This window comes from Aquarana catesbeiana, linkage group LG02 (assembly GCF_042186555.1).
Source record: "Aquarana catesbeiana isolate 2022-GZ linkage group LG02, ASM4218655v1, whole genome shotgun sequence".
Lineage (NCBI taxonomy): Eukaryota > Metazoa > Chordata > Amphibia > Anura > Ranidae > Aquarana > Aquarana catesbeiana.
In genome coordinates, this window is record NC_133325.1 from 181,318,426 (window position 1) to 181,337,603 (window position 19,178).

Below are 19,178 nucleotides of genomic sequence, written 5' to 3' on the forward strand. Positions count from 1 at the left end.
GTGTTATACGCCGATTTAAATACGGTATATGTAAATACTTGCAAGGCCATAGCCTGATCACGTTTTAAAGAAAAACTCCTGAAAAGGTTAAACAAAATAACAAAAAATTTCAGATTTGTAAGAGCGGAGGGGCAAAGAACTAGAATTATAGAAAGTAGGTGGGAAGGGTGAAGGTCCACTTTAAACTTTTAAAGCTGAAGTATATTAAAGAAAAAAAATAATAATTCTACAACTTTAATCACATCAATTACTTGTTATGATGTACGTCCCACATTGTGCAAGCATCTGGAGTGAAATACATGGACTGCCATTCCTAATCTTCCTCGTATGCTAGTTGCTAGGCTGTTATGCTGATCCAGTGACTTTATTACTTTGTAAAGTGTCTGTAAAAGTTTTGAATTCACTGGCTGCATACTTGTTCTGGGTTACTGACTAAGTTATATTCTTTTTTTTCTGCCAACTCTATTAAGTAAACTTGATTTATTTTGACTTTAAACATCTTCCTGATCACATTTCAGAGAACCCAGTCTAATATGGAAATTGAGGACTACAATGGCCGCTCTTATATGTCTGGTATGTATATTTTCAGTGTCATAATACATTTTTCTTTAGGCCTGGTTCACATTAGTGCAATTTCTTTTTTTTTTCACATGTAAGTTTTTTTATTCATGATTCTTACAGTATGGGATATCAAAAATCCTCACAAAATAAAGGTGATTTACTGAAAACTGCTGTCCCTCTGGGTGATCTTATCTACGGCTCCGATACTGCTGAGAACTTTGCTTTATCAAATGTTAAAAAGGAGCATAAAAACAAAACATGCATACACATGTACAATTTTGTGTTTCCCTTAAATCAGAGGTCACCATGATGGGAAGCACTACAAAAATAGTTAAATACACATTTGAAAAACGTGTAAGGGGGAGTGCTTCTTGATCTGTAGGATCCCATAGAGGAGGGTTACCAGGGAAATGTAACTAGGCTCATCCAGATATCAACTGCTACCTTGAAATAGCTCCTGTCCTATGTCAGAAATGGATTGGGGACAAACAGAGGGAGGCAAAATATAAGAGTTGCTGGTTATGGTACTGAAAACAAAGATGTAGGTAAGGCCGATTTCCTGGATATCCCTTGGCATTGCTTGCAGGCAGTAGAAAGAAGGTGCCCAAGCCTCTAGATCCAGACCCAAGCCAAGTTTGTGGCCACCAGCATTAATGTTCTCTGGCCTGAGGGTCTGGGTGTAGCCTACACCAATAAGACTGGCATTGTTCACCTTTGCAGAGATGGATGCATTAGAATCCAGCTGATATTTGGTAGCAACGCCAAAGCGGGTGCTATTGTTGCCAGCTGTCCAGGCCAGGTTAACTGCTGTCTCCAGTTTGTCACTGACTTTCTGGTAGATAGAACTAGCAAATTCTGATCCATCATTGACATTAGTATGGAGCTGGAAGTCCCCGGTCTTGTAACCAACTGCAAAGTTATTCTTGGTCAGCTTGGATTTGGCACTGTCAAAGGTCATCTGATAACCGGCTAGCCAACCTTCATAACCTACCACCCCTGAGTCATGAATGGCAGGACCAGCAAAATCGAAGTCCACATCACAACCCAGGTTTACAAACTCGCATTTGTAAGCAGCCTTAACCTTCCTACTCTTCTTCCCTGTGTTTGGTGAAAAGGTTGTGTCAAATGTTAGCTTAAGGCCTTTTGCAATCTGGTCTTCAATGGTAATTTCAGTCCCCAAGGTGTTGTCAGTGTTCCATTTCTCTGTGAAAGTCAGGCCATATTCTCCCCATTTGTATTTGGTCTCTAAGCTGCCGTTTACTTTACCAGAATCTGTGTTTGAGGAGCCTGATGTAGTGAATTTCACTCCACTTTCAGACTTAGTCTTGATATCAAGTTTTACCAGCCCAAAACCATATCCTTTGTTGAAAATATCTCTAGCAGATTTGCCAAGGTCAGCATAAGAAGGAGGAACGGCCATCTTGACTGTGCAGAGCTGTGTGCGGCCTTGCCGGTGCGTGCAGCTGGAGGGCGAAGTGAAGGAGACCCAGAGACTGTCACTACCCAGCTCCGCCCACACGACCCACCCAGACCCGCCTCCTGCTGCCTGTACAGTGCCTGTACGGAGGAGAGCGGCTTCCAGACACCACACTATGTTGTATGACACTCATATCACATGTGTGTCCCGCTCAGAGCTGGTTGGGACCGACGGTGACATTTTAGAGAAGTTTTTCAATAGCCGCTGCTATATTTTCAAGCTGGCAGAATTTGACGCGGTCTCTCTCCGGGCTGAGGGTCCTTCATAGGGCGGGAGAGCGGCTGGCGCAAGCGCTTGTAATAGTGCACATTAGTGCAATTTCAAATTCAACTTGAGTAGCACAGAATCGCATGACAATGGTAATGCCATTGTTTTCAAGGGTGCCCAGTTCACATCAATGCTGCACTGTGCGGCATGGTTTTGGAAAAGGGTCATGTTACACTTTAGTGTGATTCCAGTGTCATTTTGGCCCCATAGAATATGCAACCTAAATCCAAAACGCAACACAGTTGGATCAAATCGCAGCTGCAGTAGTGTGAACTTAGTCTAAGTAAATTCTAATAATAAAGTAGGACTAGGTCACTCCTCCTTTTAATTTGAGATTGATATGACTGAGTTCTGATTGGGACTCTAAAACAAAGTTAATACTGCAGCTGCAGGAACAGATTCACAGGACTCAATCACTGTGTTTTAAAATGTCCGTTCAGTGAAAATTTATTATTACATGTTATTTTATACATAGATAAGAAAGGGGTGGTGTGAGATGTTATTAAAAACTAACAAATAGAAATATGTTATTAAAAGCTAACAAATAGAAATATATTATTAAAAACTAGTGAATAGAACAATTGCAAAAGTAAAACCTTGAGAAGGGAGGGGGGAGTAGAGAGCGTTTAGTAGGAGAAGTGTCTGTGTGTTAGGTGAAGGTTACAGAACACATTTCAACAGTGAAAACAAAATGTGCTTAAATGAACAGTACAGTGAATGTCCATGTCATTTCCCCCCTTTTGTTTATTTGACACCATTCTTCTTCGCGTTACATTCAGCCGATTGCTGGTAACGCCTGTTACATTGGCGCAGAGAGACGGCGTCCTGTTCAGCTCTCTCCTAGCTTTCTCACAATAATGGGTTCATCAGGGCTGGTGGTACATTTGTTGGTACAGCGGGTAGTCACACAGAGGCATAGCCTGATGAGGAAGTAAATAACAAATATGAGAAATAGAAACATCACAATGTAAGCGCCTAGTTTCTGTAACCATGTTGCTATGCCATATAAAAAATTACCAAAACCTCCTAAACCCTGAAAGGGGTTCCATCCATCTTTAGCAATATCAGAGCAGAATCTAGTACAAGCTCCGTTACTTTGTCTAGCAGCAAAATGCAGGCTGCTATGGCTTGCATACAACTGGGGGAGCCTTTGATGACAGGGTCTAATGAGGCTGATACATACCTCACAGGCCTCTGTTTGTCTCCATGTAGCTGGGTGAGTACACCTGCAGCAAATCCATTGACTTAATGACAGAACAACGAGAAGGTTTTAGTATAGTCAGGAAGTCCAATGGCGGGAGCTTCAGACAAAATTTTTTCATCTGCAATTCATTGTCCCATGTGAGTTTGAAAGGGTTTCTAGTGGTAGCCTCATATAGAGGAGCCATAAGTTCTGCTGCATTTGGAATCCAGTCCCTACAATATCCCACTAACCCCAGGAAGGGACGTAGTTGCCGTACATTTCTTGGCTTTTCAAAGTTTTGTAGAGTTTTAACTCGATCTGGGGTTAGGTGATGGATTCCATGTGAAATGCAGTGACCCAGGAAGATCACGTTCTCTTGGCAGTATTGTAGCTTATCTTTGCTAACTTTGTTGTTACTGTTATAGAGAAACATGAGAAGACTTACTGTTTCTCTGCTACAAAATGTCCTTTGTATCAGAACAAATAAGCAAATCGTCTATGTACTGAAGCAAAACTGTGTTTGGGTGTGAGGGGGACCATTGGTCCAATACTTGCTTTAACGCAGTATTATATTCAGAGGGGCTACTCACACAGCCTTGGGGCAATCTTGTCCATGCTAACTTTTGGGCATCATGGGTAAATGAAAAAAGGTGCCAGCAATCTGGGTGCAGGTGCACCGAAAAGAAAGCATTTGCAAGATCAGTCACTGTAAAGCAGGTGCTGGAGGCAGGTATTCCACTTAGTAAAGTGCGGGGGTTGGGCACGATCGGGGTATCTGCCTCTATTATATTGTTAATGGCTCTCAAATCATGCACCATGCGGTATGTCACCTGCCCACTCTTCTTGTCTGCCTTCTTTGCAATTGGGAACAGGGGTGTATTGACTTGGGACTTAATTGGTACAACAACCCGTGCTGCTTTCAGTTGAGTGATTTGATCCTTTATCCCCTCAGTCTGAGCAATACTCAGTGAGAGATGGGAGATGGGCTCCTGGTTTAATTTTTATCATGACTGGGGTGCAATCCAGCAGACCTACATCATATTTTCTGGTGGCCCATAATTCAGTGGGAATCACTTTCAATTCTGGTGGAAATGGCAGAGTGGAGTCCTGGATTAAAAATACTCCAGACAGAATTTAAAACTTCTCCTGACAGACTACTGACCACTTGGACTCCTGTGGGAGTGTAGTCTATGTTTGCTAAAATTTGGTTCAAACTGTGAGCTCCCAAAAGATTGGTAGGAACTGTGTCTGAAACTAAAACTTTAGTGACAATTTCTGTTTGCTGTCCTAGCCTGAGTTTAAGTGGCTTGGACTCAACCAAATCAGTAGAGGTCCCGGTTAGGCCAACACCAGAGATAACATTTGTAGATAATAATCCTGGAGGTAAGTTCTCTATATTAAAAACACTTCGGCTTGCACCAGTATCGATTAAACAGGTTAATTCTGTTTCTCCTCCAGGATAGGGGAGTTCTTGTAAAAATACTTTTACTCTGGCCTCGGGACCATTGTCTCCCCTATTTAACATGATTGATACTGGCATGCCATTTTCCTGATCCACTGCTTTTTGCAGAGAACTGGGATCAGCATGAGGTGCCTCTAAGCTCTTTTCCAGTCTACGGTCAGGAAGCTGGCAGAATTTGGCTATGTGTCCTTCCCCATCACAATTGTAGCATATAATTGGTCCCCGATTGCCATGATTTCTGAAATTGCCTTTGCCTCTTCCTCTTCCTCTCTGCTTCCCCATGTACATAACCTTGGGTTTGCTGTCTTTTTGGTTAATCCTGTTTTCTATGGATAACAGGATAGGCAGGACGTCTCAAATAGACATATTGCCTGCCTCAGGCCTTGCTGTGAACAACTTTTCTTTCAAGCGGGGTACTAAACTATCAAGAAACCTTTGTTTCACCAGTTGTGTAGATGGACTTGCAGTTTCTCCCGCCTTCTCTTCCTCTATTTTAATGCCTGCTTCCTCAGCCATATCGCTTAACCGCCTCCAATAAGCCCCTGCTGCTTCCTCCTTTCCCTTGCTTAGCATTCATAAATTCAGCATGTCTGGTTTGTCCATATATTTGGGACAATTTTTCCTTCAATTTCTCACAAACCTCCCGTCCACTAACCATCTTACCTAGATTTTTGACTTCTACACCACATTCTTTAAGTATATAGCCAGACATGTTGCTTCCCACTGCTTTAATAAGAAGCTGATGAATGTCAGTAGCAGAAGCCTCATATGCTTCCCGTGCAGCGCTAAGTTTGTTTGCAAACCCAATTGGATTCTTTCTAGGATCTCCCAATCCCTCTAATATGGCTCTCATATCTTGGGGACTAAAAGATACATGCCATTTAATTTGAGACTTGCTGTCAACAGCATTACCTTCAAAAACGAATTGGGTTCTGACAGGATAAACTGCAACAGATTGCTCTGTGCCAGGGGCAGAAGGGCTGGCATCTCCCTTCCTTCTCTCTTCATCTTGCTGCCACAATTTGGAAATTATGGTTTGCTTTGGAAGTTCAGACTCTATCTCTCTTTCTCTGGCCAAAGCCTTAATTTCAGAGAGAGATCTAGTTTGCATATGTGCCTTTTGATTTATGCCAATCATCTGTTTCTAGGATACGAGCCAAAATCCTCTTTGTAGGTTGATATGGGGCTGTTAAACCTCTGCTCTCTACTATATTGCATAGCTCATCTTTTGTGTGTTCCATGTTATCTAATTCTTTTGCTTTTATGCATGGACCCCTTAAAGCCAAACTGACAGCCACATAAGGTGGGGGGTCCTCCTCTACAGAGTCTTCTGGCCAAACGTAGTAAATTTGGGCAGTACTTTTATTAAACATCTCAGTCAAGCCAGTTTGATTTGCTACTTTAGCTTCTGTCTCCCATGTGCAAGCTATTCTCCACGTTCCTTCACTGCACAGTAGTGGGCCATAATCGTGCAGAAAAGTTTGCCATACTTTTAAATCAAAAGTCCCTTCAGATTGTAAAAGTTTAGCCGTTCCCTTTGTCCATTCTGCCCATTTATCTAGGGGCTCAGTATAGGCAGAACCGTACCTTCGGTTCATATATTCTCTAGCGCTCATCTTGCGCTGGGCATTTTCTGAAGGCCTCTCTCCCTTCATTACCTTAATTAATTTAATGCCCATAATGACTGTCCAGTCCTCTCTACTTGTGCCTATACCCTCTTGCCTCTAAAACAAATAGTACAGCAAATCTGCAGATTTACAAGAATAGTCTCCACTTATCTGTGTGGATAGAAGGGGTTTATGACAATAGACAAAACACTCATTAAGAGACCCTCCTCGTCTCTTCTCTTCTCTGAGTTTTATCTGACCCTACCATGCGCCTCTGACCCAGGTCGCCCACAAGGAGTCAACGCAGGGAACTGCAGAGGATTTTCCCTATCCACACACAGTCCAACCCGTGAAGGGGGACACAAACACATTCACACACACACACGTTACCCAACCAGAATGGTCCGAGAGTGGTCTGGTTTCCTTGAGAACCGACAGATAGGATACATAGGAAAAGGCAGAATTATAGCAAGCTTAAGGGAAGCTTACCTAGCCGGCATTTGAGGTCTGCGTTTCCCATTGATCCCGATCGAAGCGCGGTTCCTTCTGGAGACTCTGCCAACCTCCTGGCTGGCTCGCCAAGCTGATATGACTGATTTCTGATTGAGACTCTAAAACAAAGTTAATATTGCAGCTGCAGGAACATATTTACAGGTTTCAATCACTGTTTAAAATGTCTGTTCAGTGAAAATGTATTATTACATGTTATTTTATACATAGATAAGAAAGGGGTGGTGTGAGATGTTATTAAAAACTAACAAATAGAAATATGTTATTAAAAGCTAACAAATAGAAATATATTATTAAAAACTAGCGAATAGAACAATTGCAAAAGTAAAACCTTGAGAAGGGAGGGGGGAGTAGAGAGCATTTAGTAGGAGAAGTGTCTGTGTGTTAGGTGAAGGTTACAGAACACATTTCAATGTGAGAACAAAATGGAGTCTCTTGTGCTTAAATGAACAGTACAGTGAATGCCCATGTCAAGATATATATTATTAACCCTTTATTATATTTCAGACGAATGGAAAAAATGCAGAAACCTTTTGGGCGTGTAATTGTTTAGTGTGTTATGGTGTCAATCAAAATGAATAACACTGTAGTGCACTGTTCTTTTTACACACACAGATCCGGTTCTCGGTGTGTCATGAGTGATCGCATCGCATTGGCTCGGGGCGCGAGCAGCGGGCACGCGCATGCCCCTAGTGGCCACAGGGTGAAGAGACGTAACATAACGTTGTTTCGCCCAGCCGTGCCAACCAAGGAAGCTGCCATCTTAGTCTGTTTTTGATTTGCAACTGCCATGGTGCTGCACATGTGATCAGTTATGACACCAGCTATTAGATGGCTTGACAGCACAAGCAAATGTAGCAATCCCAGCATGCCGGGGAAAGTACCTGTTTTTTGAAACTGGAAAATTGATGGGCTTAGTTCCGCTTTAAAGAGAACCTGTCACCTGAACTTTATTATAGGAGGATTGTCTACCCTGTTGTGATAGCAACAAAGTTAATTTTAGAAAGTAAAAAGTAAAAAAAAACTAAACATTTAATGAGTAAAAAATACATTTGTATAGAAAAAACTATTGTGGTACACGTATGGGATATCGTTGCACACACCGGAGTAAGATCAAAAAGTCTATGACCCACATTCACTGTTGACCCTAAATGAATGCCATGTAAAGGCTTTTAAAGCATCTTCTATAACGGGGCTCGACAAATCCCAGATGCCAGGTCACCATGGCAACTAGAAATTGTGTCCTGGTGCCTGGGCTTTTGTCAGCCCATTCACTGTTGCTGAGATGCACAATTCGTGTCACCCGACGCCCAGGACATGCAGTTCTGGGCACCAGGCAGGTATTTTTTTTCTTCTATATTAAGCCCTGCATGCTCCCCTCACATAATATTGCTGGCTCTGGTTGCCCATCTGCGGGCCTGGGACCGGCATAGCAGACGCCGCAGGGTATAGGAGAGGGAGTTCGCTCTCTTCCCCATCTTGTTCCTGACCCTGAAGCAATATGTATGACATCACTTTTGGGTCCCCATTGACAGTTTCCTGGCAATCTACATTCCATTCAGTGGTGCATAGGGAAGACATGCGTGTTCTTTTAGACCCTGCAAGTCTCATTAAAGAGAACCTGTCACCAAATAATCATCACATAGGGAACTTTTTTTTGTAAAGAAAACAAAAGTGAAGTAAAAAAAAAAAAGTTTAAATTTTTTTTTTTTTTTTTTTTTTGAGGCCCCTCACCTCCCCATATACACACGTACAAATGTAAATACATGTGTTGGGGAGCCTATGCATGAAAATGTTGATTGCGATAAACATGTTGCGTATCGACGTGCACAAGCTGGCTCCTAGATTCAAAGCAAATTTGTTGAGCCCTGTTATTTAGACAGTTTTGAATACCGTTGTTTTTCACTGTTTTAGCCTAGGTTCACACTGACAGCGGGAATGAAATTGTGCGAGTTCAGCTGAACTCACATGATTTCATTCCCACATGTTAGTTCCGATTTCAGGAGCGATTTCAGAGATATCTGCAGTTTTCTGCACAGATGTCAATAGAAATCGCCAAAAGCAGTACAGAAACTACTTGTGGAAACCAATGCGGCACCGCACCAATTAGGATGGTGCCATTGCCGGCAATTAGCAAACATGTCAAATCGCATGCCAAATTGCACCAATGTGAACCAGGGCTTACATGGCGTAGATCACCGCGGAGCCTGCGGTGATCTATGCCCAGCAGTGGGAGCAAATACCTGGATTATACAGGTATATGCCCCCCTCCCCCCCCCTCCCGCGAAAGGTGCCAAATGTGACACCGGAGGGGGGGAGGAATCCGATCAGCGGAAGTTCAATTTTTGGGTGAAACTCCGCTTTAAGTGCAAAAAAAAAAATTCCCACAAATTCTGAGCTGATAACTTACTGACATTACTGCCAGTGCTGCACTCCTATGAGTGCTGTTTCCATTTTTCTCTGTGAATTACAGAATACCTCCCCCTCATATGTTGAGGAGAGGGAGAAGTCTTCTATAATCCTAACACACATTCTGTCCAAGGGTGACAACGCTGCTCCTTAATAGATGAAGTATAGTGGGGGAGCGTTGTTGCCCTCGGACAGGTTTTATAATACTAGCAGGATCGTCAGGTGAAAATGAGGAAAAAATAAATCTGGGGGGAAAAAAAGCAAAACAAATGCAACCACCAAAGCCCCTTTCACACGGGCGGACCGTATGTCCGTTTTTCATCCATCTGTTTTTGGATGAAAAACGGACATACATGTATCCCTATGGGATAGCGGATGTCAGCTGCTGACGTCCCATGATATCCGATGACATCAGTCTCCGCTATGCTCCGTTTCTGATGACGGAGGAAAACCCTACTTTTCCATCCGTTTGCAGTTCGGATGAAAATGGACTCTACAGTCCGTCATCATCCGATCCCCCATAGAGGTGAGCAGCGCTCTGACAGGTCGGTCCCTGTACAGTGTGCAGAGACAGACCTGTCATCTGCCTGCTCAGCCGGGATCCACAGAGCGATCTCCCACTGAGCAATGCGGAGCCCGTACACGGACACATCCGTGTGAAAGGGCCCTAAATCTAATGACTGTAAACTGCGATATATTACATTTTTATGCTTGAGTTTAGGTACATTTCAAGCCAGCAACTAGTTTTTTCCCATTTACCCATCTTAATGCAACATTTTCCTTAAAACTGCAGCTGGAGATTCATCTCTGGAAAAGGATTTCTCAGAAGCATTGATTGGACCCAATGTGAGCACACCAAACAGCCGACACTCATCCCCAAGTCGTTCACTAAGTGGTAAGTGTACTATTGTACCAGGTAAATTGCTGTTCTAGCTTTGGACCCAGGTGTCAAAAAAAGAAAATTTGCTGTTTAAAAGTCCTTATTCTGCCTGTCCTCTGAACTGAAAGGACAAATAGAAGGATATCCTTCCAATAGTTGACATCTGTCTCCTGGCTTATATGAAGTCATCACCTTGGACTTTCTTTTTTTTTTTTTTTTGTATAATATACCAAGCACAGTCATAAAGATGAGTATCTCTTGGGCTCTTGGATTCCAAAAGGTGGTGAGAATCCATCATTAACAAATGGCCAAGTTACAAATTGAAAAACAAAAAACTTGTATGCATAGCCCAGTTAAAGCAAAGTTTTGCAAAGCAAAGAGACCGTTTTGAATTGCTTGAGAGTAATATGACTTGTGTTACTGACCAGCTCACAAGGAGAAAAAATAAGAAAAGAAAGCTAATTCAGCCTCCACATCTAATGATTGGTAAGCTGCAATATATTACATTTTTGGTTTTGGTTTACTACCGCTTTAAACCTATTTTGGAAGCGCTGAATTTAATTTTGAAATGCAGGAAGCAGAGAGATGGATAAAGTTACATTGGACAGGTTTCTAGAAGTGCACTTTTAACTGCCTTTCTACTAATCTATGGGATGTGTTTACACAGACCTCGCGCTAAAGTGTTTCTAATACAAAGGACAAACATTTTATATTTTGCAGCTCACCAGTCCTCAGAGGTGGTGGCTGCATTAGTTTACTTTTTTTTTTCTTCACCTAGTGATTCTGCCAGTAACACACTATATAACCTTTCTCTAGGACTGAATGTTTTTGGATTACAGACCACTTCCCCCTCTCCTAATCTTCATAAAATGTGCTGGATTTGTGGCACGAAATGTTTTTGCACTTATGGAACAGACATAACAAAACGCTTTCAATGGTATATATTTACCAGACCAATAGGAAGGAAATAAGATATTGTATGGGTTTACATACACTGTAAGGTAAAACTTCCTAATATGAGCACAGTTTTATAAAACTCCTCCGACCTTACCTGGCCAACTACTTTCATCAACCTAATGGTCAGCAATAGTGGAACTATTCTAGTTCAGCCAGCAAGGGACTAATGCAGTAGGAGCAGCTGCTTTGTTAATAATCCTGATGCTGGCGACTTGCCACCAGCAAAAGAATCACTAGGGTCACATGGTGCTAATTCATTCTCTCCATGAAGAAAACATGTAAAATAAAAGATTGGTTGTGTTTTTTGGTGGGGGAGGTGTTTAAAGCGGGGTTCCACTCAAATTTTTAACTTCATCTTACCCCCTTCAGTTAATTGCATAGATGTTCAAATGCTGCACGAGAATTTTTTTTATCGCTGTAATTACCTTTATATTGTACTTTATTGTGGCACTTCCTGTCTCTCCTCCCATGGGAGTAGGCGTGTTTATTGCCTTTCCCTGGTGCCGCACTGTCTCCTGGGAGCTTAGTGTCAGGCTTCCCAAGATTCAGTGCGGAAACAATGATCATGTGCGTGAACAAGCTGTGAATGAACAGCATTCACTGCATCCAGGAAATCAATGCTTGTGGGCTTCACATGCCCACAAGCAAGATGGAAACAGCCAGCATCACATTTTTTTAAGTTATTCTTTAGTACGAAAACAGACAGAGGCGGAAATATTACACCCAAACTGTGAGTATTATTTTGGGATTAGCAAAGTGTCTCGATGACCTAAAAAAAAAAAAAAAAAAAAAAAAAAAAAAAAAGATTGGTCTCCGGACTCCCGCTTTAAAGAGATTTAGGTACAATTGGTCTTCCAATCGACCTTCCTATCCCTGACCCTGCCTCTCCCCCACCTATTGTTCTCATCCCCCCGACCTCTCTTCTTTCTGCTGCTTAAAGCAGAACTCTGGGATCTGCAAAAAATCCCCTATTAGTACACCCCCCACACAAAACACTAAACAGTTATTACATTTGTGAAATTCCTTACCATTGAAGAGAAAAGTCAAATTGAATTTTCAGGAAGTTCTCTCTGTAGTTCAAAAAATGCAGCCTGTATTCTGCCAAGGAGGAGCTGTTAGAACAGTGATTGCATCATATCCTCTCCACCCTCTTTACGCTATCATCAAACTACATTTCCCTTCATGCTTTCCAAATTGCAATGAATGTGGGAGGGTAGACTAGGCCTGTACATGTGAACAAGCCCACTTCAACATAAATCGCACCCCTCATTCTGCAGCCAGCCCCACCATTCAGTAACACACAGCAGGATAAATAGGTTACAGCCTTATAAATGCAAAGCATGTTTGTGCTCTCCCTCTCCAGCCACAGCAGGAGATAAACATATTGCCCTACTTGCTTTATGTAATCATTACTGAACTGTAGACACATCCTATAATTATATATTATACACACTGTACTCTGCTGTAATTCAGTATTAGAAATATTGCTTCTCATGTGCTGTAGCTTTGAAATTTTTCTAACCACAATTAGTGCTTGTATGGTGTATGAGAACATCCCTAGCCTCAATACAGAAAGAAAGAGCCGGGCCATGCTGCTTTACATCAGCATGTGTCACATGTAAATTGAGGAAAAAACAAAAAGGTGCAAGCGCTAACTTACTAATCAGTAACACAATAAAAGCAGAACCCTCTAATGTATGGAAATCTCAAACGTCAATATTACCACAATACCAGTCTCTGTGATATGTAACGTCATATATACAGTATCTCACAAAAGTGAGTACACATCTCACATTTTTGTAACTAGTTTATTATATCTTTTCATGTGACAACACTGAAGAAATGACACTTTGCTACAATGTAAAGTAGTGAGTGTTCAGCTTGTATAACAGTGTACATTTGCTGCCCCCTCAAATTGACTCCGCACACAGCCATTAATGTCTAAACCGCTGGCAACAAAAGTTGGTACACCCTAAGTTTCAATATTTTGTGTGGCCACCATTATTTTCCAGCACTGTCTTTAACCACTTTAATGCCCGCCTATAGTCAAATGACGGCCGCAGATGGGATCTCCCATCCTGGGCGGCCTTCATATGACGTCCTGGGCCGCTGCGTTGCTCGGGACCCAGTGCGTGTGCCCGGCGGACGCGATGTCCGCCTGGCACCCGCAATTGCCCGTTAACCGAGCAGGACCGTGGATCTGTGTGTGTAAACACACAGATCCACATCCTGTCAGGTGAGAGGAGACCAATCTGTGTCCCAGTACAGAGGAACACCGATCATTCTCCTCCCCTTGTGAGTCCCCTCCCCCTACAGTTAGAATCACTCCCCTAGGAAACACATTTAACCCCTTGTGTCCCCCTAGTGGTTAACCCCTTCCCTGCCTGTCACATTTATACAGTAATCAATGCAATTTCCCAAAAATGTGTCAAAAGTGTCCGATGTGTCCGCCATAATGTCGCAGTCACGAAAAAAATCGTAGATCGCCGCTATTGCTAGTAAAAAAAATAAATAAATAAAAAAATTTTTAAATGCCATAAATCTATCCCGTATTTTGTAGACGCTATAACTTTTGCTCAAACCAATCAATATACGCTTATTGCGTTTTTTTGTTTTTTTTTTTTTTTTACCAAAAATATGTAGAAGAATACGTATTGGCCTAAACTGAAGAAAAAATTTGTTTTTAAAAAAAAAATTGGGATATTTATTATAGCAAAAAGTAAAAAATATTGTGGGTTTTTTTTTTTTTTTTTTTTTTTTTCAAAATTGTCGCTCTTCTTTTGTTTATAGAGCAAAAAATAAAAACCGCATAGATGATCAAATACCACCAAAATAAAGCTCTATTTGTGGGGAAAAAAGGACGTCAATTTTGTTTTGGGTACAACGTCACATGACCGCGCAATTGTCGTTTAAAATGCGACAGCGCTGAAAACTAAACATTGGTCTGGGAAGGTAGGGGGTGAAAATGCCCTGTATTGAAGTGTTTGTTAACCCAAAAAAAAATAAAAAATATGGATCCTGCTCCATTAATGCATTTTATGCAGCACAGTGCTTGTGCTGTGTAATTTGGACCCCTGTAACACTTAAAAAAAACCTGGCTGATCCTGCCAGATTCTTTCCTTCCCTCTGAAAACAGACCACGATAATCATGGCTGCTGAGCCCCTGACATTGTGGTCTGTTTGTGTACCTCCGTCATCCGCAGCCCTGCTCTCCTGTGTCTGTCTCCTCTGTCCCCCCTCCTCCCCCCTCCCCTCTTTGCGTGCAGTGCCGCCCCATCCCCCTCCTTCTGCAGGAATATACATTATATTTTAATACTATCCGGTTTGTTTACAAATACTGTGCCCCGCTGTCTGTGTTTTATTAAAAAAAAAAAAATCCTCCTTTTACTGTATCTCACGGCGGCTCCCTTTGGTCACGTGACCAGCCATGTCTCCTCTCTCCTCCTCTCATCCTGCTGACATCAGCGGGTAAACCTCGGGCCCGCCCCCTACTTCTGCAAGACGGCCAGAGAGAAGACATGGCTGGTGACATGAGAGCCACCGTGAAATACGGTAAAGGAGGATTTTTTAAAATTAAATACAGAGACAGGGGGGCACAGTATTAGGAAACAAAATGGATAGTATTAAAATGTGAAAGTGGGTTAACAACCACTTTAACCCTCTTGGGCACGGAGATCACCAGAGCTTCACAGGTCACCACTGGAGTCCCCTTCCACTCCTCCATGATGACATCACAGAGCTGGTGGATGTTAGAGACCTTGCGCTCCTCCACCTTCCGTTTTTGAGGATGCCCCACAGATGCTCAATAGGGTTTAGGTCTGGAGACATGCTTGGCCAGTCCATCACCTTTACCCTCAGCTTCTTTAGCAAGGCAGTGGTCATCTTGGAAGTGTGTTTGGGATCAATATGTTGGCATACTGCCCTGCGGCCCAATCTCCGAAAGGATGGGATCATGCTCTGCTTCAGTATGTCACAGTACATGTTGGCATTCATGGTTCCCTCAATGAACTGTAGCTCCCCAGTGCCGACAACACTCATGCAGCCCCAGACTATAACACTCCCATCACCGTGCTTGACTGTACTCCTCACCTGGTTGCTGCCACACATACACTTGACACCATCTCAGCCAAATACGTTTATCTTGGTCTCATCAGACTACAGGACATGGTTCCAGTAATCCATGTCCTTAGTCTGCTTGCCCTTAGTCTGCTTGTCTTCAGCAAACTGTTTGTGGGCCTTCTTGTACATCATCTTTAGAAGAGTCTTCCTTCTGAGACGACAGCCATGCAGACCAATTTGATGCTGTGTGCGGCGTATGGTCTGAACACTGACAGGCTGACCCCCCACCTCCCCTTCAACCTCTGCAGCAATGCTGGCAGCTCTCATACATCTATTTCCCAAAGACAACCTCTGGATATGACGCTGAGTACGTGCACTCAACTACTTTGGTCGCTCATGGCGAGGCCTGTTCTGAGTGGAACCTGTCCTGGTAAACCGCTGTATGGTCTTGGCCACGTGCTGCAACTCTGTTTTAGGGTCTTGGCAATCTTCTTATAGCCTAGGCCATCTTTATTTTTTTTTTTTTTTTTCAGATCCTCAGAGAGTTTTTTGCCATGAGGTGCCATGTTGAACTTCCAGTGACCAGTATGAGAGAGTGTGAGCAATCACACCAAATTTAACACACCAGCTCCCCATTCACACCTGAAACCTTGTAACACTAACGAATCACATGACACCGGGGAGGGAAAATGGCTAATTGGGCCCAATTTGGACATTTTCACTTAGGGGTGTACTCACTTTTGTTGCCAGCGATTTTAGACATTATTGGCTGTGTGTTGAGTTATTTTGAGGGGACAGCAAATTTACACTGTTATACAAGCTGTACACTCACTACTTTACATTGTAGCAAAGTAATTTCTTCAGTGTTGTCACATGAAAAGATATAATAAAATATTTACAAAAATGTAAGGGGTGTACTCACTTTTGTGAGATAATGTAAGGTTGCGAGCACTGAACTTATTCTCTCTGGAGAAGAGACGCTTGAGAGGGGATATGATTTAATTTACAAATACCGGACTGGTGACCCCACAATAGGGATAAAACTTTTTCGCAGAAGAGAGTTTACCAAGACTCGTGGCCACTCATTAAAATTAGAAGAAAAGAGGTTTAACCTTAAACTACTTAGAGGGTTCTTTACTGTAAGAGCGGCAAGGATGTGGAATTCCCTTCCACAGGCGGTGGTCTCAGCGGGGAGCATTGATAGCTTCAAGAAACTATTAGATAAGCACCTGAATGACCACAACATACAGGTATATACAATGCAATACTGACACATAATCACACACATAGGTTGGACTTGATGGACTTGTGTCTTTTTTCAACCTCACCTACTATGTAACTATGTAACATCACACTGAAAATAAGACAAAAAATGACTGCAAACTTTGCAGGGAAGGTGGAAACTCCTCCTACAGATATTAGGCAGTGGAGAGTGTCAGTAAAGCAGTGGACGGTGTCCGCTGCTTATCAGTGCAGCCTATCAGTGTCCATATGTGTAGCCTCATCAGTGCTGCCTTATCAGTGCGGTCTTATCAGTGCCCATTAGTGCGGTCTCACCAGTGCAGCTTATCAGTGCCCATTAGTGCGATCTCGCCAGTGCAGCTTATTAGTGCGGTCTCACCAGTGCAGCTTATCAGTGCCTATTAGTGCGGCCTCACCAGTGCTGCGTATCAGTGCCCATCAGTGCGGCCTCGCCAGTGCAGCTTATCGGTGCGGCCTCGCCAGTGCAGCTTATCGGTGCGGCCTCGCCAGTGCAGCTTATCGGTGCCCATCAGTGCGGTCTCACCAGTGCAGCTTATCGGTGCCCATCAGTGCGGTCTCACCAGTGCCAACCAGTGCAGCTTATCAGTGCATATTAGTGCGGTCTCACCAGTGCAGCTTATCAGTGCAGAGCAGGGATAGTTACCAGAGATCATTCGCATGACAGAGCGGAGATCTCAGGCTGCGACAGGTGTTGTATGTGAAAACACCTCTCGCCGTAACGTTTTGCTTCCCGGACCAGCATTGTGATAGACAGCGCACTGTTCCAATGCCAGTACGGGAGGCGGGACATTACGGTGATCGGCATCTCGCATACAACAAATGTCAGCCTGAGATCTCCTCTCTGTCATGCTGATGATCTCTGGTAACTATTCCTCCTCTGCACTGGAGAGAGATGGGGGGGAGGGACACGGAATGGGGGCAATGTTAGCAGGGAGAAGGAGGAGGGAGCGGAGTACCCCACCTCTATGGGCAGGACAGACTGGGGGCTGTGAGGCCCACTACAGTGAGCAGGGCGGAAATAGAAATCCCTGCTCAGCTTGAGAAAACTACTGGTTAGCAGTGACAGGACTGCTGGCTGAGGGTACAGGAGGAATAGCAGCTAGCGGTCTTAAAAACAGGAAGTCACCAGGCAATAACTGTTTTTCAGCAAAATCAGCAGGCTATTGCAGAGGAACTACAGAACTACTGTTCGGTACCAAGACGCATGCTCTGGCTCACTCTGTGCCTTACGCTCGCAGCGTGTGAGTTTTCTTTGTTCAGGTCTTCAACCGCTTGGTTTACGAACCGCTTGGTTGTGATGAGTGTGACCGGTAGTGACACACTAGATTATTCCTGATAGCGTTAAACTTCAAAGGCATTAAACACGTGATTGTGATTTTGATTTTCTCGTTTTTGTATAATTCTTATTGGTATTGCATCACAGAGACTGGAATTTGATAATATGTACGAGACATCTATTAGTCTTCTCCACCATCTATGTAACTTATAAATGGCTCTTCCTGTCATTTTACATGACCTTGTTCAGTGACCGTCTTACAATGAAGCTATGTTACGTGAGAAGCTGAACCTCAATGAAAAATTTAAGAAAAAAAACAAAAAAATAAAGAGATTAGGATCATGGGACCTAAATTGTTAAGATATGGTTAAAGAAAGGCATCAAAAGGCACTTGTTTTTTTTTTTGTTGTTTTTTTTTCACCAGCATCTCCAAGTTTGCAATTTTCCTTTTTCCTCTGTAGGTTTGCAGATTTGTTTAATTTTTTTCTCCTTTCACTTAAGTTGCTGCACACATCTCTATAATCTTCAGACGCTCAGCATTTCTGTATGAGCACCAGGATTTATTGGTTGTACTGTACATACACTATTTAAAGACAAAGAATTATTGCATTTTGAAAAGTTTCAAATTAATAGGTTTTGTTTGCTGTCTCTATTATTATTTAGTGATATTCTGACTGATTTACCCTCCAGCAAATTCCATTAAAGTGGAAATGTATAGTGATGAAGAATCTGGTCGTCTTCTAAATCACGAAGACCGCTTGAGTGAGAAGGAAGACGGTGTTATGCCCGATGACTCGCTGGTCGAGCCGTTGGGGTATTGCGATGGTCCAGGACAAGACCCTCATTCGCCAGGAGGCATTCGCCTCCCCAATGGCAAACTGAAGTGTGACATATGCGGCATGGTCTGCATTGGTCCTAATGTACTGATGGTGCACAAGAGGAGTCATACAGGTAAGTCAAAAAACACAGAGGTACAGCAGCTTGACGCTTTCCTTCTACCTTTCATAGATAATCTATGCCACGTTCACAATTGTATGTCCGACATGAGCTAAACTTTTGCCAGCAATTGTTAATTTAGTAGATTTTGAAATTTGTAAGTAAGATAAGATTAATAAAGTAAAAAAAGAAAATGTTGTCCCCAGCACGCTTACCAGCCAGTCAGCATAAAAACCCCCAAAAATTACACTAAGGTCCGGTTCACACCAGAACGCGGTGTGGGAAAGTCTTGTTCCAGGAGCAATTCCCTCACCACAGGTGAACGTGCTGC

General features: G+C 42.9%; 2 protein-coding genes across 9 annotated transcripts in view; one reads left to right on the forward strand and one right to left on the reverse strand.

Moving 5' to 3' along the window:
• Nucleotides 1-19,178, forward strand: part of IKZF4 (IKAROS family zinc finger 4) — a 60,701-nt gene that overhangs the window by 22,792 nt on the left and 18,731 nt on the right. For 7 of the 8 annotated variants that reach the window (XM_073613966.1, XM_073613964.1, XM_073613967.1 and 4 more), the window contains exons 2-4: nt 519-573; nt 10,270-10,371; nt 18,602-18,862. In XM_073613966.1, coding sequence (XP_073470067.1) covers nt 519-573; nt 10,270-10,371; nt 18,602-18,862 — 418 coding nt within the window. Of the gene's footprint in view, nt 1-518; nt 574-10,269; nt 10,372-18,574; nt 18,863-19,178 lie in introns of those variants that run through there. The other variant, XM_073613971.1, reaches the window with a different exon arrangement.
• Nucleotides 634-2,098, reverse strand: LOC141127473 (non-selective voltage-gated ion channel VDAC2-like). Its single transcript, XM_073613972.1, has one exon. The coding sequence runs from the start codon at nt 1,979-1,981 to the stop codon at nt 995-997; it is 987 nt and encodes a 328-aa protein (XP_073470073.1). The 5' UTR covers nt 1,982-2,098; the 3' UTR covers nt 634-994.